Here is a 21,490-nt window from a genome sequence, read left to right as displayed (position 1 = left end):
CCAAAAGAGAACAATTTATTGCTCTATCCTAATTTTGCTGTGTAACATGAACTGTGGTTTTTCTTTGATTTTCAAAATTCCCCTTACACAAAATACACTGAAATCATCTGCATCTTATAATCACATAACTTTACAGAGTTTGATCAAAATAAGAGGCTCATTACTGCTCAAAAGCTGCTCAGGCAATGTTTTTTGTTCTAGGAAAGATTTAAATCCTGGTCCCATTTTATTTAAATGAATACATTTCATTTCTCTGCTACTACTACAGAGCAGTGAGTTGCACACTAAGCTCATTTCTCTCTCCATCACTGATTTTATTACCTCCACATCTCACTCATAATCTGGATCTATCATCTGCTATCTTATTGCTTCTGATCTGCTACATGTTACACTGTGTACAAGATTTCAGCCCCATGGCTCTTCTCCAAGAAAATAAAATGAAATCAATGAAATACATCTTTTCATTCATAGCTATTCATACTCCACTAAGCAGGGCTCAGGACGTCACAAGAAGAAACACTGATGGTTGACAGTTCAGGAATAAATACCATACCAATAAAAATGCATTTCATTATGCATACCAAATTCTGTTGGAATGCACTGATCTGAAAGATGACACAATGTGGGATTTACTGTCACAAGGCATTTCCTATGCTTCTGTCTTCCCCATTCACCTTATATTTATACAGGATCAGGTTAGCAAATATACATGCATTTTCCCAGGGAGGTTTGGAATGGGGGTGGCACAAGTCAAACATGGAAGAAAACAAGCATAAGGGTGGGCCACAAGAATGTACAACACTGAACTGCTGTTCATGCTGGGGACAGTATTGTGTATTTTGTGGGGACATTTAGCAAAGAGAACACAAGAGACTACTACTGATGCCATCAAAATCAGCCATTTTGCTGATTTATGACATCGTTGTTGCTACTAAATCTGTCTCTTGCTTTCTCTTCTCACTACAGTTTTACCCTCAAACTTGAATTGCCGATCTGATTCACTGTCCCGTAAGCTGGTGACTCTTTGCTCCGCAAGCCATTCATGCGCCGCACGGACTCAACGCTTTCATTCCCAACAGTCATAGTCTGTGCCTGTCCCCAGAGTGTCAGCATAGATAGCAGCAGCAAGAATGAGAATAGCGCAGTGGTAACATGACAACACACACACAACAAGCAAAGAGAAGAACGGCTCTGTTAGAGAAGACCATCATGCAAAACAATGTGAATTGCTTTCAAAGAAAAATAAACTGAGAAATGAAAGGCAAGTTCAAGTAAAGGGATGCAGAAAATACCTCTCAAAAAGATGGTCTTAGTAGCATTATTATTTTGAAATTTGTAGAACCAGTTTAATAGGAAATGTGAAATAAAGATTGTGCAAATAGGTGTCTTTTACTGCAGAAGAATGTTTCCTTGATTTAGTTAGGACTTTACCTATTTTGCAAAGAATCCATGTACCAACTGCCCTAGGATAAACACAGATCTTCTGGTGATTTGATTTTAAATAACTTCCTTTTAATAGTTACCAGAATAATCACTCCCACCATAGATGAACCACCACCTCCATGGACCAAAACCTAGTCATTTTTGAATGATGCCACTGGATACTGCTTCTTAACCAATAGTGGCTTCTTGCCCACCAGTTCCTCTCTAAAGAAGACATTGTATCCAAACTTGAAATTGCAGGCCTCATACAGCAGCTTCAGCGGCTGCCATGCTGGTTTTGGAAGCAAAGGCTTTCAGTGCCAGTGCATCTGGCATGTGTGCCCGTAGTTGGGCAAGCATTTCTGCTCTCCTGTAATCTAATCTTAATGGGAATCTCAATTCATCTGACTGGATTGCTTCCCAGAGCATCCATCAAATATTACATTAGCTACAGAATATTTATTAGACAGACCTGTCAAAACACAAATGCCCTGTGCCATTGTTGTCATCTCTCTTGTAAAGGAAACCATTATTTGTGGCTTGAAGCACTTGCACAGCTCAAGCAAATATTTACTTCACCTAGAAAATGCATATGTACAGCGTCAACCTAAATGTTTCTACTGATACTGAAAATCAGTGACACAGATACAGGAAGGATGAAATCTTTATAGTTGTGGGGGTGATCATAACTGGACTAAAATTCAATTTAATATCTATTCTTGTCTTTCCATTTACAGATAAATGAAAAAAAAAAAAAAACAGGAAACATGGACAGACTTACTAAAAATATTTTAAGACTGACATCTAGGTTAAAACCAAGCCTCCTTTCTACATTTCAGTCCCTGGTATAAAATGATATGACAGCGATATTCACAAATAGTCCTTTTTTAAAAAAATTGAAGTTTGTATCAGTAACAAACTGTGAAATAGTAGAATCTAGAGAGGAAATTCTCCTAATCTTTCTCCTTTTTTTTCTTTTTTTTTTTTTTTTTTAAAGTGCCCACATATCCTGGTTTCAGCTGGGAAAGACAGCAGTTGCTGTTGGTTTAAAAGTAAGGGCAGAACTGCCGATCACTGCGATGGGCTGCTTAAGGAATCTCCCATTTTAGTATGACTAGCTAGCATAGCACTAGAAAAGACAGGTCTTGGGCATGTGTTGTTGTCAGCACATTTGTATGATGTCAAGGAGATAATATCAGTACTCTATCTATGTCATTGCTTCCAACAGTTCCTTATCCACTGGTGGGTGCCACAGAGTAGCACAATATTTGTAGAGGTATGGCTGCCTCAGCAATTGCAAAAAGAGAATAAAATTCTTGGGCTCAGTGACTAGTCCATTGACATTTATGAATAACTTCATAAACTGTAAATAAACCCTGAAGCCAGTTATCAGATCTTCACCAGGGAGTAAATCACTCGAAAGCAAATTTTAGAATGAGACTGTCCTGCAAGGCAGGACTGAGGTGAGAAATCAACTGCACATCAGTGTGCTATTAAGGCAGATGCAGTCACCCCAAGTAAAGAGCAGCTGTACCTTGTTTTGTCTTCTTTGCCTTCTTCGAAGCCTCAGAAACTCTTTGTGCTGCCGTGAAACAAAGTTGACTGCTGCATATTCCAGTAATGCAGCAAAGACAAAGAGAAGGCACACGGCCATCCAGATATCGATAGCTTTTACATAGGAGACCTAGGAAAAAATAGGACACAGCATGTTACATTTCAAACTTCTTCATAAGCTGAAGTTATTGATGTGAAAAAATAAACACATTTCTGCACAGCATGAGTTCCCATTTTTCAATGAGGTGAAGATGTTCTTGTTTTTTGTCTTGGTTTGTTAGTTTATTTGCTTATTACAAATAAATAATCCAACTATTAATGAAAATGTGTTTTCACAAAGAATACATAAATTATTAGCTACTGCCTTTAGAAAAAGAATTAGGATTAATCTAACAAAGTAAGAGTGCTCTTGTAGTTTATGAGTGCCCACAGCTTATCAGAAAGAAAACAAATAAAAGGTGTGATAAAATACCTTTAAAAAACAACTATAGAAAATTTATAGTTATCACCTTCTTCATCTTCTATGAACCAATTACCATATTGTTTAATTAGGTATGTTTGGTATCCATAACCTCATACAAAATTCAGGGTACTGTATTCTATGGGTTGATGTGACTTTACCAATTAAATAGTTAAATCTAGCTTCTTGATCTATATCCAAATATTCTATAAGAAAAATATAACTCACAGATATTATCTACTAAAAACACTCAAACAGCAGATGCCCCTGTTCTAGTAAAAGCCTATTCTGGTTTGAATTGACAGGTCCACAATAAAAACAGATATATTACAGCACTGCAATGTCACAAGATTTTTACTGTATTACCTGCACTAGGCCAAACAATAGCCAATTAATGAGCTACACGCTATGTATATCAAAGGCAAATTGTCTTCCATAGCTGTGTTAGGTCTCTGCCTTTCTTTGTAGTCTTGCAGGTTTTAAGCAGAGACCTTATGATTAGGCAACAGCAGGTTGCCTCTTTCTATATCAGATATTGCACCCAGGGTGAAATTAAAATCATCTGACTTTTAATGTCTTCAACATACATATGAGCCAGTCGCCTAAACTACTTTGATATAAATAAATCAAGGAATGAAGAAGAATAGTCATTTCTAAGATGCAATGCATGTGAATTGTTTTAGATATTTTCTCTAGGATGAGATGAATAACACCCAAAAAGTGCTTCTTCATGTCTGTAAAGGGGAACATAGAACTACTAAGCATAGACACATGGGGCTTTACTCAGTCATCTAAATAAAAGCACCACATACTGCCACATTAGGTATGTAGCCTCCATGTGCTAATCCAGCAAAGCACAAATCTGCAGCATCATACTAACAAACCAGTCCTTTGGAGATGCTTCAGATACCCAAGGTGACCTCAAATGGTCTCACCATACAACTGAATCAAGATAAGCAAAACAGGTAATACCAAAACCCTGAAAATTTATAATAAAAAGTATATAACATCTGAATAATTCCCTGCAAGCCAAACATTTCAATGCAGTCAAAACATACAGTGGTCTGAAAAGAAAGCAGGAAAGGATGTGCTGTGCATCTAACATGCTAATGTTTAGGATATCCAATCTCAGCCTTGGAAAACTTCACCTCTATCCTTTGCACACACTATTCAAAATGACCTTGCTCTTACAGTTGTAGCTACCATTTCATGATGAAGGGAAGCACACCTATTTCAGTAGATTTTGCTCCTATTTACCATGTACTTGAATAACATCACTTTTCAATGTCTGTAGAGCAATTTTTGTTAACAACAACAGAATATACTGATGTGTATGCTCCAGCAAACAATATAAGCAAAGGAACTGGCATTTAAAGCAGGGCAGAAAAGATACAGAGATCCATCCTGCAGATCCTGAACATTGAGCAGGACATTTTATAGGAGTCAAGTACTGCTATTCAACCTGCATCACAGGTACATACATTTCAGTAGCTGATACTATAGTGCAGCTCCACTCTGCAATACCCACAATACAACATGCTTAGGCATGGAAAAGGAGGATTTAGCAGGCTAAGATAACACTATGAATCTGCGACTTTAAATTAGATACACAGCAGGTATGCATTTCTCTCTCCCACTCATTAAAAAAAAATAAATTAGAAGTTGCATCTTTATTTAGCAGCTGTGAAACCCAGTAAAAAAATCAACAATGTCACAGGCAGTCTGTGCCACAGGCTGAGGCACAGTACGAATCAAGTCACTGTAATTTGTGTAAAATGCACCTGAGTTTAGAATGTTTGTTACCTTCCTTGAAGGGGCAGCTGGTTTTCCTTCACAAATACCCTTAGGAGATGTATTAGACATGCATAAACAGCTGGACTGTGCTGCTACAGACAGCACAATGCAGGGAGTTGAAGCCACAAGAATCAGCATTTCTGATTGTGCAAATCCTGTCCTAGTGGGCTTAAAGCAGGGAAGGCAAAATAATAAAGGAAGCCTTGAGTTAGCCTTCCTGACACTTAAACTGTGCTGCTAAAAGTGACATCCACACAATTGCTGAGACAGCTGGATTATTTTAACACCAGCCTTAGAATCATAGAATCATAGAACAGTTAGGGTTGGAAAGGACCTTAAGATCATCTAGTTCCAACCCTCCTGCCGTGGGCAGGGACACCTCACACTAAACCAGGTCACCTTCTCAGCTGGAATCAGAGGATCACAATATACTTGGCAGATACATAGCTTGTTTTGTTGTTTAGCCATTGCCACACCATGGCACAGCTTTAAATGAGGAAACAGAAAGCAATTGCTTCCAACAACGCATGAAAAATAAATAGATAAAAAAAGTCCTGCAATGAGTGAAAGCTGACGCCTTTGTTTGCAAATCACTTTATGTAATTTTACCTATGTATCCTCAGCATGTACTGAATTATACTGCTAAAAGCCTAAAAACCTCATGTAATTTTCTTAAGCCAGACTTATGCAGGGAAAATGACATAGATCTATTACATCAAGTCTAGGAAGGCCTCATCTAGTACATGGTTCCAAAAAAGTCCAAAAGTGACCGCCTAGATCTTAGACCAACATTTTGGTAACTAAAGCACGCACAGTGTGAAGTTTTGGTGGATTTTAGGGTCTCTGTCTGTTTTAGCTGACTTCTATCTGTGTTTTCCTTCAACTAGAAAATGGTCACATCTAGCAGATCACAAACTGCTCTGAAATAGACCTCTCCCAGCCACCTCTGCTGAAACTGTTCTGCTTTGTATGAAAACACTTAAAAATACATTAGCTTGGGGGCTGGGAACAGAATCTCCCCTTGTTAGATGCAAATCTTAAGCAGAGGAATACAAAGTCCTTCTCAGCCTCTGTGTCTCAAACACATGCAGGGATTGAGAAAGACCTACCACAGATTATTTCATGGTACTTGACCAGTTTCCTCAGCGAGATGAGCACAGAAAGGATGTGAATTTGATCTGCACATTCCAAGTGAGTGTTATAACCACTTCCTTACCAGACGCTGTAGTTTCTTACAGTGGTGTCTCACATGTCAATGAAATGCCTTTTTCTAGGAGCTCCTCAGCCATTTCTCACCTTAATAGGAAACTCTCTGCTCTACAGGCTCTAGTGTGCATCTCATTCCTAGGTTCTTATTTCTCCTTTGCACTGTACAAAGAACCTTTCACATCCAGTTTTCAATTTAAAATATTGCTGAGTGACATGCTTATAGGGGCTGGGGTCTGAAAAACTGAGTACTTCATGATATAATAGGCACGTCCATTGCTCTGGGAGGTCTTTCCACCAAACTCAAAAAGAGTGTTACCGACCAGGTCATAGCATTGTGTGAAAAACCTTGTATGTTTTGCTCAACTAAAAGCTTACATCACTTGCTTTCATAAAGACTCATCAAACAATACTGTATCTCCAGCTTCCTTAGGTACCATGTTCTACAGTTACTACCATGTACATGTAGAACAGTACAGACCCTGATTTTCTTTGAGAAGATTTCATCTCACCTAACTTAAAACATGTTCTGTACATGCGGGGTTTTAACTAATTATAAGAAATAAACACTTTGGGAACAAAATGCATTGAAGTGGAAGGTAGATGTCTATATTAGCATCAAGTAAACTGTACCCTAAAAATACCAGTCTCTCATTTTTGACCAAGACTGGAGTTTTGAATGGTTATTTCCGGTATATATGTCTGCTTGATATATGCCAACGTTGGTTAGATAAAGCTTTTCAGACATCTCTGTTAGCTCTGTTAGTATCTTGACGTAATTCTAAGTGAAATGAGCAAAATAACAGCAGTTACCCCACAAGAGCATACGTAACAGGGACTGTTACCTGAGCATTTGCCACCTTTCCCATAATTTCACTTGCAGGACAGAACACAAGGTCTGCAGCAACACTACAAATTTGGAGTTGTCATTATGATGCTACCAAGCATAAAATGAAAAATTAGCACCAGGGGATTTTTTCAAAGGAAGACCTTGTAAAAGCCCCTCTGAAAAGCCTGTAACCCTGACAGCACACTGGCTCCACTTACTTTGTGGTACTTTTAGAAGTGGATATTTGGAAACCCTGCCTCATGCAGCATTATCATGTTTAAAAAGCACGGTAAGGTTTTTGTGCACTTCTATTCTTTAAATAACTCCTTCATTCTTTACTGCATGTTGCAGAGCTTCCTCTCTGATGTTATTTTGAGGGGAGGGGATTTAATGGCTCCTACTAATAAAACCATAAATTATATCAATTATGCAGATGCTCTGTAGATGTAAATTAGGGACAGCTAATGAGGGAACTTTTTCAGAAGGAGAGCTGCCTGCACCAAGAGCCAAGTATGTTAAGGCAAGACACAGAAAACATGACAAAGCAACAACTTTCGCTCTATTATTTTCCTCATTTGTTATTTGCCCATGCCCACTACATAAATGAAAGACCAGATAATGCCCTATACAGCACCTGAGTGAAGCATCAATGACCTGAGTGAAGTTTCTGGAAATGAAAGTCCAAGGAATATTACTCCGTTCCTGAGGGTCTTTCAAAGAATAAACCTTCCACTTCTCCAGCTCTTGATTTTAGCACTGTGACTCTCTTCTGGCTACCTTTCAGCATATCACGATGTGTCACCACCAGAAGGAAGCATGCTTTTGTGCAGAGAAGCCAGGGGAAAACATAAACATGGTCATGGGTCCTGTGGCTGAGCAGCTGTCATCTGTTGACATTTGTGAATCAATCCAAATATGAGCTCTATTTCTGCTGCAGTGCCAGACTCATGAGACTCTAGACAACTCTTTTAGCTCTCTGCCTAAAACAGACAACTGTTTTAACACTCTGTCTAAAGCAGACAACTGTTTTAACTCAAACAGGTGTAAAAGGAAAATTAAGACACATCCATTCTCTCCCAGAATTCTGCATTGTGAAAAGAACTTCAACTGACAATGCAAGGTGCTCAGTCTATGCTAAAACCCCTATATTAATTTATTTTGGTTGATAGCATCTAATAAAAAAATACCTTTGACTTATGCTATGAAACCCCAAACCTCTGCTTTTGCACAATATCGCATTCTAGGTAATTTTTTTTTAAAAAAGATCTTCAACTACTGGTAAATGTTACAATTTACAATTCATTTATCCTATACATTAAAGGAATCTCTTATGGGAAAGGGTTTCAGAGGATTTTTCAGATTGGAAATGTGGAAATAGAACTAAGTGACATTTTAAATCAAAAAAGAAACCAAAGTTATGTAAAACTGCCTTCTTGTACAAGGCATTGATGTTGCATTAAATTTCACTAGATTTTTTAAAATCCAATTATACCGAATTCTGTTATCATAAAACTTAATAGATTTTTTTTAAATCTTGAATTCATAAATAAATTGATAGCTCTTTCATGCATATCAGCTGTATGTAAGTGAAGCTGAAAGCAAATGTCCTTGTTTCATCACAATTTCCAGAGAGAGAGGTTTCTGAATGAAGAACGTGTTGTCAGCTGCTATTCCTAGGAATATTCTTTTGTCTCACTCTTAGTCCCAATCCTTTTCATCCAAATGTTTCACATCCATGAAACATCATAATTTTAAACCCGATAAATATCAGAAAATGTAAATTTCTAACTCAGTCCTAAAACCTCAGTAATTTTATACTATTCTTTTGTTGAAACAGCTCCCAGTTAATTGTTCTTCACTCCATGGAATTTTAAAGATGCACAGTGATTGTGCAACACCTTGGTGGCTCAGGTCGAGAAGTCTTTTTAGCTTAGTGGACAGCATGGCATAAAGCAGAAAGTGTTTTAAATTCCACCAAGCTTAAAATTAGTAAGCTTGATCACCTGATAAGGAAATCTTTGTAAAGATTCATCTTCATGAAGATTCATCCTCACTTCTCCTGAAGTGTTCAGGAGAGAACAAATAAAGCAACTGTCTTTCACAGCTGTTTGGGGACCTGCTCTTGAAGGGGGCTGCTGCTGCAGATTAGGGAATAAGAATGAAAGCTTTTATCTTCCAGACTGTGGTAAATGTTTGTTTCCCTCTTCAAGACTTTAATGTCATATTCTTTTGATAATGTACTTTGTAATGAAAAAGGTTAAGCTGTCGTAGAATCCTAGAATCATAGAATCACAGAATGGTTTGGGTTGGAAAGGACCTTAAGATTATCTAGTTCCAACCTCCCTGCCATGGGCAGGGAGGCCTCACCCTAGACCAGGTTGATTAAAGCCACATCCAACCTGGCTTTGAACACTGCCAGGGATGGGGCAGCCACAACTTCTCTGGGCATCCTGTGCCACCACCTCATCACTCACATAGTAAGGAACCTCCTTAGAGCTACTATTCTGTTACTGGAAATTAAGTGCTCATGGTATGAGGCAGATTTTAACAGGAGATGGTTCATCAGTGAATGAGTCTTGTGGAAGTTGTAGTTGTCCATCAGGTCGTTTACTACATTGCTAAATGTCTTGGAAGAACAACCAGCCTGGCTGGTGACATTTTTTCCTTCAGAGGTGAAATGGGGTTAAAATCAAGTCCTAAATGTCCCATTCAGTGACCAAGCTACTACCCTCAGAGTAAAATACCTGTTCCAAGATTATGACAAAACTGATGGATGAATGAAAAACTGACAGTATTTGGTGAATGTGAAACACACTTTTTTCCAGTTACTTTAATAAAACAACTCTATTTTTTAAAATTGACCAAAATATTTTAACTTTTTTTTTCTTTCGTTTTGGGGTTTTCTGTTGGTTTGGTTTTTTTTCCTTTCTTTTTCTTAGAAATCTCTACTTTGTCTTTCATTGTTAAACGAAATGTGGGCAATTTTCAAAACAAAATGAGGAACAAGCAAGAAATATTTAATTTAAAAATACTGAAACAAACTCTCTCACCCTCCCTCTATTATTCAGATTCCATCTGAAAGTATCCACCTCACTCAGCAGGGACTCAGAAGTTGCTCCAGTTTGCTTTCCATTGAATAAACTATTAATTCAAAAATTTTTGCTCTATTTCTGTCCCTGGTTCTGCCCTGTCAGGAGATGCTAAACCTCCAAACCACTGGTGACGCAGAACTAAATGCTGACTGTATTCAAGCCAGGAAAAGTATGGAAACTCTTTACGGTTTGTTTCTCTGTCAAAGATGCAGGAAGGTTTTCTTAAGTCTTTGAAGATGATAATGGAGTTAAGGTATTTACAAAGATGGTCTGAAAGAGGCCCCAGGGCAGAGGCCAGAAGAGATGATCGCAGGTGTGCAACAGAGTTTACTAATGCAGCTAATAGCTATTTTTGTTGTGCCAACCACCCCAAGGTGCCACAGATAGATACAGTGTCAGTTTGTGAGTGCTGACTGCTGCCTCTGTGCCAGTTACACTCCCACTAAAGAGAACAAGCAAGATGCTCCCTAACTTCAGCGTGGGGCTGCCTCACAAGAATCTGCAGGCATTATCTAACATTTTGTGAACTTCTACAACACATGGCTAACACCAGATTCAGATGACACAGGACTGTGTTACGGTACATTCTGAAGGATGTGATAAAGAGAGCACAGAGCAGTAACTGTGCACCAGAGACTGATATTTCTTTACATTCTGTGTGACACATTACCAAAAAAGTAAACTTGTGTTCCAGGTAAAGGAAAGCCAATCTAGAGAAACAATAATATATTTCTTTTTAGCATGGGCTGTGTCTATTCATATTTTATTATCTTTCTTCTCAAGCAGCAGATTTCCACCTTTGAAAAAATTCAATCCCATAAATATGGAATCAGTTATCAGACTGGTGAATCCAAGACTGTTGTTCTTAACTTTCCAAGGGCATAGAAAGTATTGGCATATTCATCATGTGTCATTTTGTGCAATCATATGGTGTAGCTGCCTTGTGTTTCCTATTTCTGATAATTCGTTCTTTCTGTACAGGAAATTTAGACAGAATGTACCATTTCCACTTCAAAAGCCCTTGACTTCCTGGAAAATTGTGTGACTATTTTTCAGACAGAAATCAACCACATAAAATAGAGAGCGATAGCTTAGGGCAGGTTACAGTTGAGAAAACAAAGGCTTGTGCTTTTGATTGATAGATAATGGTGGTGGTACTCAGATTGGGAGCAAACAGGGTGATTTTTGTTATGCATTGATAATACAGGAACAGGCTGATCTCTTCTAGTGGGAACGAAATAGCACTAACTGAAATTGTAATCAGGGTCAAAAGCCTACTTTTGCAAATGGTAGTCAACTGTGTGTTGTATCACTATTCACTAAGATGGCAATAAAATGGAAATGTCTCTCATATCTAGGCCAGGATTTTAAGTCTAACTCAGATGGCTACAGAAACAAGAAGGTACAGAAGGGAAATTATGAATAACTTGGCAATAGCAGGTTCCTGTGGCCCTCCCCAAGAACTGTGCTGACTTCATTCCTTGTGAACAGGGTAGAATGGAACCAGGATTGCGCAGCTCTCCATCAGGGTGTGTGAAGTTTGGACCCACAGATGGACCAAATGACAAAAGGACTAGTTATTTCTGTTTGATTTTGAGATCCCCTGGGGGAACAGATTTTTGAAAGAATAAAAGAAAGAGAGGAGGGATAGGGAATGAAAATTCTTCTGTTCACCATTAATTACCAATTAATGTTAGGAATCAATTGCCCTGATCCTGAAAAACACTGGGCAAGAACAAGTCAGGGGACACCACCACTGTCACCAGCTCACCCACATCCTCAGCACTATGTGGAAATAGGGAATTGTGGTTCTTGTCACTATCCAGCCTGGTTGCCTCTCTCTGCCTATTTCATAAAAAGAGTCTGACTTAAATGGGCAACAAAAATGTTCTCTGCAGTACTGTTGCTGACCAAGAGACAGCTAACCCCACCCCAATGTCATTGCTAGAGGTGGTATGATTTTGTCAGATCTCAGGCAGACTAGTAAAACCCACAATCTGTGCTTGAGCTGTCTCAGAAAGAAACCTGCAAAACTAAGCATCATCTTCTTGCCACTAATATTGTGCATATCTCTGCTCTTTCCTTCAGTCCTGCTTGTGTATGTTGCCTTCTTCTGTCTTCAAGCAACTTATCTTGAAAAAGAGCTCTTTTTAAAAGCTTTCTACAGTCAAAAGGAAAAATAAACCTCCTGCCCCCCCAAAAAAAACCCTAGGTATCTCTATGCACAGAGATTCCCCACAGATTACTACAGTGTCTCAGTGTCCAACCAATTATTCCTTCAGGTTTGGCTCCTGAATAAAGCAAAGCACAAAAGCAAGCTTACATTGACAGGAATAAAATAAATAATACCAATATTTATGACATTTCTTGTGTATGGACCAATGAAAGTAAACAAGAGACTGGTGGAGCCATGGTGATCATTTTATGAAGGTGACAAATAAGGATTGATGCCCCTGCTATAAGGAAGCCGCTTCTTATTGCTAAGTAATTGAAAGACATTTATCACACAGTAACACCCCCACATTCAGCTGAGCTCAGTGGAAATTGAGAGTTATATGTGGCTGCATTAAGATACTGGCAAATACACATACAGACAGCCTCTGTAGCTAGATGACAATGTCAGTCTCAGGTCTCATTTACAATAGAAGTCTCTGTCCCTTCCTAGTGAAATCAACAGATAATATTTCTTTAATGTCATTAAATACCCACTTGACTGCTTGGACTCCAGAGTGGTAAATTCTTCAGTGAATGAGAGCTTGGATAAAAACAATCACCGAGGAATAAAAGCTGAGGAAGATTGAAGAGGAGCCACAAAACCATGATTCTGCTGGGCAGAACCACTGGTCGTATTTTGAAGCAACGTCATTAAACTTATAAGCAGAGTAAAATGCTGATACTTAACAAGGGACAATTTATATTTAAGATTCATTGGACATAAGAAGCCAATATGGCATGTAGTTGAGTATAGCCAGACTGCCTGCTCCTAAAACAACAGCTTTTCTATTAGGATTGCATTTTATGAAATTATTTTATTGTTTGTTTGTTTTTTCAAACAGAGAATTAACTCAGGTTTAGAAAATCCTTTCCATTTCCTTTGTAGATCCAAAAGCTCCTCACCTATCTCAGGTGAAAAGTAATCTTCATTCAGCTCAGCTACAGACATGCCAGATGCAGTTATTATCTCTGCCTCCCAGTTAGGAAGAATTGCACCAAATTGCATTATTCTTTGACCTTTGAAGAGTTAACTGACTCAGTCTATGACTGTTATCAAATAACAAATCAGGATTTTATTTTTGTAGCAATGGAAACAGATCTCTTCCTTTCATGTAAAGCAGCTACAAATCACAGAATTGGAGGATGGCAGTGATCAATACCCAGAACATTTGCACGTATACATTCATTTTTAGCTATTATTTTTTTCACTGGATAGCACAAAAATTGTGCTAAAGCTCATGTGACTGCAGAACATTCTACAACATCCTCTCTGTGCTGTATTTCGTATTGTAGTCACAACTAAGTGAACCATTAAAAGTGATCCAATTCACTGAACCAAACAACAAAACCCTAAAATTAGAAAAAGGATGCCTAGAGCAATATGCGGTTTTTCCTTCACTCTTGGTCTCTGCTTTTTCTGAATAGAGAGTTGCTTATCTAATTCTTCCTTAAGAATATTCTTCTAACTTCTGGATTTTTTAGGACTTCCAGCTATGTAATTTGGTGGGAAAAGTAATTTGTGTATTTTTATGACTGCCAGTCTGTCTAGATTACAGATGGGTAAATTAAATTAATCCTTTGTTAGAGAAAATTGCCTTACTAATACTAAACATAACATCAGACTAAACCAACTGAGAAAGGGATGCTTCGTTACACTACTCAGTACCTCCATATGCTTCTTTCTTGAATATTACTTGATCAGTTATTTAATGTTCCTGAGTCACTTATCATTCTTAATGATTCTTCTGGCTCTGTATTCTGAATCGTTACTTTCATCTGCTTAAACTGTAAGGGAAATTTTTTTTTTTTTTTTTTTGTGGCTAATAGAAGCAATATGGAACTAACGATAATGGTGCAACAAATAGATCAGTATATGCAGTCCATCAAATTATTCTCTTTTAATCTCTGAGGAAAAAGAAGGGATTTTGAAATGAAAAATAAAAATGTCCCTAGAAATGATGCCAAATCTGACATCAAAGGAAACATAGGCTCAGGAGGAATAACATGGTCCAATTCTAATTGTAAGTGTGATTGAATCATATTTCATGTACAGTAAAGCATGTAAGGAAATGCAGAATTGAAAGAGAGTTTACAATGGGAATAATAGAACATGGCAAAGGTAAAAATGTACGTAGAAAGGAATTGATGGTCTGAATATTAATAAACACAAAGAAAGAAAACAGGGTAAAGAAGGCAGGTTAAAGGTAAGAAAATGGAATTCAAATAAAGGGAATGAACAACAGCTCTCACAAGATTCATACAGATGGGTTTTTTTTTCTTAATTTAACTGAATCAGTTTCCATATTCTAAAGGTATCAGAGTTGCCACATTAATGTAAATGTACCTATCACACACCCAAATTAACCCAAGCCCTTAGCCTCAGAACCTGGGATCAACGCTTCATTTGGTGAAGCGCAGGTTACATACCCTGACTACTGTTTTGCAGAAGGTCATCTTACTCAGGATGGTGCAGAAAACCAAGCCTTTTGTCCTGTCCCATGGACTTCTCAAACCAACGGCCCACCTGACGCACTCTATAGGTCCCACTAACCAGCTCATTACCATCCTCAATACAAAAAGTACATGGAACTACTGGAACAAGTCCAGAGGAGGGCCACGAGGATGATCAGCAGACTGGAGCACCTCCTGTATGAGGATAGGATGAGAAAGTTGGGGCTGTTCAGCCTGAAGAAGAGAAGGCTGAGTGGGGATCTCATAGCAGCCTTCCAGTATCTGAAGGGGGCCTATAGGGACTTTTCATTAGGGACTGTAGTAATAAGACAAGGGGTAATAAGTTAAAACTTAAACAGGGGAAGTTTAGATTGAATATAAGAAGGAAGCTCTTTACTGTAAGGATGGTGAGGCACTGGAATGGGTTGTCCAGAGTTGCGAATTCAAGGCCAGGTTGGACAAAGCCTTGGGTGGCATGGTTTAGAGTGAGGTGTCCTTGCCCATGGCAGGGAGGTTGGAACTAGATGATCTTAATGTCCTTTCCAACCCTAACTATTCTATGATTCTATGATCCGCCTGTACTGTACCACCTATTTGGAAGAAAAAGGCTGGGGCTGAGGGCTCATATTGTGCTAGGTTTTGTGGTAGAAGCAGAAACACATAGATTTGAAGCTACTAGCAAGTACCTCCTTTCCTGTTTTTCCTGTTCACATTCTTTGAGTTTTAATGATTTTTTGTTCTCTTTTTTAAAGTCAGGTATATCTTGGGTTCATCAGTAGCAGTCATTTTTTCCTCCTTCTTAGTAGCTGGTTCAGGGCTGTTTTTGATTTTCAGCCTGGGAACAGCACTGATAACACCAATGTTTTAGTTGGTGCCCAGTAATGTTTACTCTGACCAAGAAATTTCTGAGTCTCATGCTCTGCCAGGGATGAGGGGAAGCCGGGAGGAAGCAGAGATGGGACACCTGACACAAACCAGCCAAAGAGGTATTCCATAGCACAGCACGTCATGCCCAGTATATAAACTAGGGGCAGTTACCCGGAAGGGCGAGATCTCTGCTTGAGTCGGGCTGGGTATTGGTTGGCGGGTGGTGAGCAGTTGTATTCTCTTCCCTTGTTATTTCCCTTATCATTATTATTATTGGTGGCAGCAGCAGTGGTTTGTGTTATACCTTAGTTACTGGACTGTTCTTTTCTTAACCCGTGGGATTTACATTCTTTCAGTTCTCCTCCCCAGCCCTCTGGGAGCAGGGGGAGGAAGGGTGGAGAGTGAGCAAGGGCTGCGTCGCTGAATTGCCAGCTGGGCTTAAACTATGACAAGGTAGTACTTCCTAATCAAGATCTACCTGCCATTTCCAGCCAGAGATGTCTGATCAATTAACATTTAACTCAATTAAATTTTCAATCTACTTGTGAAAGACCAGCCATAGAACAAAAAAAGCAGGGAAAAGTCAGCACAGGAACACCTCATTGTAGGCTCCCTTTTGTGTTCACATGGAACTGCCAGGAACACCTGCAAGGACTCACCAGGCTACCCAAGGACAGAAGAGACAGTATCACCATTCATGCTCATTTTCTACTGCATATTCTGATCATTTGCAACAGCTTATTGATGGTCTGCTAACATAACTCAGAATACAATTCTCTCCTTCACTACTCAGCATACAAAATAATCTGTTGATTTACAGTAAAAATTGGGCCTCTCAAATTCTGAGACTTCACTTCCAAGCAGTCTTGTACTAAAGTATTGTTTGCAGCTATTGTGTTTTTCACAGAATTTCATTTTCACCTGAGCTGTAAATCCAAGTACTTTATGAATCAGACTGTAACATTGAATTTTCTTCAGGACCCCCATATTAAGAGCTCTATTTAAAACAGTGCCATGAGACTGCAAGGCTGATTGAAGTCATTTTCAACCACAACAGTTAGTTGTCCAATGCAAATATATATAAAAAGCAATAGTTAAGAACATCATTGCTTCTTGCAGAAGGATGTTTATGCAGAAGCCTTCTGGCCATGCAGTCTTATGTTTGGGGCACATCTGCTTTCTCCTCTCAGCGTAACTTTGATCCAAAGTACTGGACTTTCATAACAGGAGATTTTTTCTGACGGTTATTTGATTACTTAGCCTAAAGTCCAATATCTACTGCTATAAAATACTTTTTCTTCCTTGTCCATTTTCTAATGTCAGTGTTGGTGCATCTGTTCTGTACTGTCTGCTTCTGTAGTTAAGGCATCCAGAGATTCTCTGAGAAACAGGAAATCTGAGCCCCACACCACTGAGTACCAGTGGCTCCCACAACAGTTTCAGTCCCAGTGACTGAGCAAATCTAGATTATAGATGGAGAGTTATTTACAGGATCATGCAGGTACCTCTCAGAAAGGCCTCTGTTGGCCCTGGAGGTTCAAAGCACTGCAGCACAAGTAAGGGGAATGGTTTTCATGTCAGTCTGATGTCATGTTCTCAAGGCTTGTTAAAGTCTGTTGCCCTGTAGTAAGCCAAACTTGCTGTCTGCTTGCAAGATGGCTTCATGATACTGACTGATGAATGTTCATCTTTCAAAAGGCTGGAGAAATCCTGGAGAGAACTAACAGTTGCATATCTATTGAACGTATTGCTGTTGCTCAGTGAACATTCACGGCAAAACTTGCTCATCTGTGCAGGAAGTAGGGAATAAATAACTTCTGGTTCTTTTATTTCTATTTGCAATTTTATAGGCTCTTGCATATGATGTATTGGGTTATATCCTTATAAGCATGGAATTGCAACTGATGGTATAGGTCCCTTTTCTTTCATGCGTGTGTTCCTAGTTTGTGTCGCATGCTATGTCTACAAAACAGTGGATAGGTGAGGTTGAGTCTCCTATAAGGAGGAGAGACTGCTGCATTCTAGGGGAACAGCTAATCCTGCTCAAATGGAGAAAGTTCAAAAGACTTAATGATAAGGGATCTGGAGAAACTCTACTGAGGAAAAGTCAGACACGCCTCAGAAATGATGGACAGAGTAATTTCCTAAGACCCAGAGGAGACCAAACTGATCTTTCTGTCACTCAGAATCATTGGGATGGCTGAAACTGAGAACACAGCAGGTAGGAGGAGTGCTGTGTATCAACCTTGGCATATATGCTTTGTCTTACCCAGTTGTTTTGATTTTTATTTATTAAAAAAAAAAAAATCAACTTTTCTTGTTCTATTTGTGTTCTGATGAAAAGTGGGTAATTTTTAATTGAGCCCCACCCCCCGACATTTATCTTTTGTGGGATCTCATTGTGAGAAGAATACAAGCACATCCACCTTAAAGCTCTGGCTGATATAGGGTCTTGACACGGGCACAATTTCACAAAACCAACAGCCTCTGTGTCTTTCAGCTGACTGCCCAGCCTTTCATGCGTCTGACACAGAGTGGGTGTTTCCTCTGATACTCCTCTCTGTAGCCACAGGGCCTCAGAGCATAAGCAGAAGACAACTTGTTCACCAAGAGCATAATTTACAGCTGCCCTGAAATGCCCCCAAAAAGGAGCAACCACGTAACTCACAGGGATTATTCCTCTTGCCAAGTCACAGATGTGGGTGCGTTAAGAGCCCATTTTCTGCTTTCTGTCTGACAGCAGGCCACCTGACACAGGCACTGCACGAGCCCAACTTCTCCAGGTTGAGCCCTGCACATGTCAAAGGAGGGAGAGAAAGGGAACAGATCTTCTGACTTTTGGGCAATACTGATTTGCTCAGATGAGTCATGAAACTTCAAAGAAGCTTTAAAACTGTTCCAGCCTACACAAGAGAAGACAACAGCCTATATATAAACAACAACCTATATAACTTTTCCCCTGTCAGTTCCATAAGTAGCAAGAGCAGAACAAAGCCTTGAAGTGAGTCATGTTAAATACCTTTCTCTCTCTCTCTTTTTTTTGTTTTTTCTTCCCTAACTCTGAAAATTATAAGGAAGCTCAGAAAATGCACTGGTCAGAATTTTAAACCATGAAGTTTGGGGGCAACCTATAACCCTTTCAGGAGATTTTCATTAACTGCTCAAGACAGTAATTCTATTGGCATAATTGGAAATGAACATATATGTTGCTCAAATCATTCTGTAGGCATTTTCCTACAGTTGCTGGTAGGTTTAGAGTAGTAATAGCTCACCACCAGCTTTCTTTCCAATGTTACATATTCTTACATCTGTTTGTCCCTTCTACTAGTTTAAACACAGGAATGCACACCTACATCTATAAAAGATGGTTATTATAAGCTCCATTTCCATCATGACTCAGCAGAATTAGCATATAATACACAGTTTTGACTCCTATTAGATCAAAAGAAATGTCTGCTAGTTCTGTATAGAAGCCCAGATTGCGCTGTCCTGTTACCCAGTATTCATGTGCAGCATTAATAAATGTATCTCTTCAGAAGTCCCTACCTTTTAATAATTCTGACCCCACTAGCAAGTTGCTGAGGAGAGTGACACATGGCTAGAAATACAAAGAGACACACTTCATATTATATTTAAGAACTATCTTTATGTCTGATAAGTTATTAATAGATGTCAGAAATTTCAGTAAGGCTTGCTCTATCATTATTAATTAGAGTTGTGCGGAAGTACTTGCCTGGCTGGTGAACCCTGTTAAATATTTCTCCTATGAACTGACATATTCTCACATGTCATTGAATTGGAGATGAAAAAGAGGACAAACAAATAAAAAACAATTGATAACTATTCTGCATGGAACAGTACATGTTAGCAGAAAGTAGACTGAATCTGATAGACTCAAAGACTACAAAAAAGGTCTCAGTATTTCTCTGCCTCTTTTCCTGAAAGATCTTAATGAAGTGTCTTGAAGAAGCTAAGCCACCAGCTTCTCAAAGAGCATGTGCACTGCAGTGAAATATTACTAGCTCCATTTTACAAATAGGGAAATTAGGTGTGCATATAGCAAGTACATTGCCCAGGGCTGCAGGAGGAGCCAGTGGCCGAGCTCTGCACAAAATCTTAACTTTTTTGGCTACCACATCTATGTTTTAGAGCCCAGATCATCCTTCCCACCTGACTATGGAATGGATCAACATTGCTGACTCTTCCACAGAACTGCCTAAATCCATGAGTAGTTTTCTGAGGATGCTGCATCACAACCCCACTAAAAACAGGATTTTGCAAAAAATCCATATTTGTGTCACTGTCACACACATCAGGAAGAGAGACAGGATAACATATGCAGTAATAGTACCCACTTCTTCTTGATTATTGCTGTTGACTTGTTTATGGACATAATAAGAAGCAACGAAGAGAAATTTATAAAGTTTTGGGTTTTTTTCAGTGTACATTAACTCACAGTTCAGTGGTTTGTTTTTTTTTTCACAGCATTTGCAGCTGCAAGAGGGATTTTGCTTAAGTTATCAATACAATGTTTATTTTGTAAACATATTTGTCAAGTTTACAACACTTACTTTGCCTGAAGGGTACCTTGAACCTAATGTCATTCTAGCATCCATGACTTTGATTGATTGCATATCAGGAAGCTTAAGTGCAGAAACTCCTACACAAAATTGCTTTAAAGTATGGAAATTAAAATTTAAAGGCTGCATCTTTCACATGCTTTGTGTGCCAGAGCAGCCACAGCCCCAGTCTCAAATGTGGGGGCAGCAAAGAAGAAAGGGGGAACAGCCATTCAGCCCTACTCCCACAGGACATGTCATAGGCACAAACATTACACTAAGTGGTGCTAATGTAGAAGGAGAGCAAAGAAAAAGAGTTTCCATAGCCTCCTGTTTCTAGCAAATCCACATCTGTTTAACATCCCTAGCTGCCAAGTAGCTGCAGAAGAACACAGAAAAAGCCACAAGCAGGGCCTGGTTCTCCAGTAAGCATGCTTACCATATCCCTTTGTTGCACATCCCATCAAAATACATCATTGCCACCCAGTTCTGCTTTTACCAGAAGAAGGGGTGCACACAGCATCCTTGGCCAAAGGCTTCTTATCCTTAGAGGACATCTTCAGAGCTGTCCAGCATGTTTGACAGCAAATTTTCTTGCACAGGATGGTCTCCACAGAGGATCTGCTGAGCTCTTGGGGACCTCTTTGCATTCCTATTTGAGAGCTGTTATTTTTAGAGCACTCCTCAATATATCTTCAAGAAGGCTGCAAGTCAGTGTTCCTGTTGGCACTGGTGTTTCAGTGCAGCAGGTGCATTGGAACATTGGAATACATTCCTACAATAAAACCGCACAATATCATTTCTGAAGAAATTGTCCTCATTTTATAGGGAAGGTGAATTCTCATGACTGAATGATGTCCTATGCCCTGTGAAGTCATTTGATATATTACTATGCTATTTCTTTCAACTCAACAAGGTTCCCTTCTTGGCCTTTCTTAACAAGATATTTATCCTAAGTATTTACTCTTTTCTACCCAATGTCCATACAAAGGAATAACAATTAGCTGGAGGGGAGTGTTTAATCCACCACCTCTTTGTCTAA

General features: G+C 39.0%; 1 protein-coding gene across 4 annotated transcripts in view; it reads right to left on the bottom strand.

The window, feature by feature from the left end:
- Nucleotides 1-21,490, bottom strand: part of GLRA2 (glycine receptor alpha 2) — a 125,145-nt gene that overhangs the window by 24,906 nt on the left and 78,749 nt on the right. For all 4 annotated transcript variants that reach the window (XM_057419570.1, XM_057419571.1, XM_057419572.1 and 1 more), the window contains one exon: nucleotides 2,957-3,106. In XM_057419570.1, coding sequence (XP_057275553.1) covers nucleotides 2,957-3,106 — 150 coding nt within the window. The remainder of the gene's footprint in view (nucleotides 1-2,956; nucleotides 3,107-21,490) is intronic.

The sequence above is a fragment of the Pezoporus wallicus genome, unplaced genomic scaffold (genome assembly GCF_028554395.1).
Source record: "Pezoporus wallicus isolate ANWC-B61680 ecotype Strahan unplaced genomic scaffold, APGP_CSIRO_Pwel_v1 contig_5767, whole genome shotgun sequence".
Taxonomy (NCBI): Eukaryota; Metazoa; Chordata; class Aves; order Psittaciformes; family Psittacidae; genus Pezoporus; species Pezoporus wallicus.
Note: the sequence above shows the minus strand (reverse complement) of the source record. Positions and strands in the feature narration are given on the sequence as shown.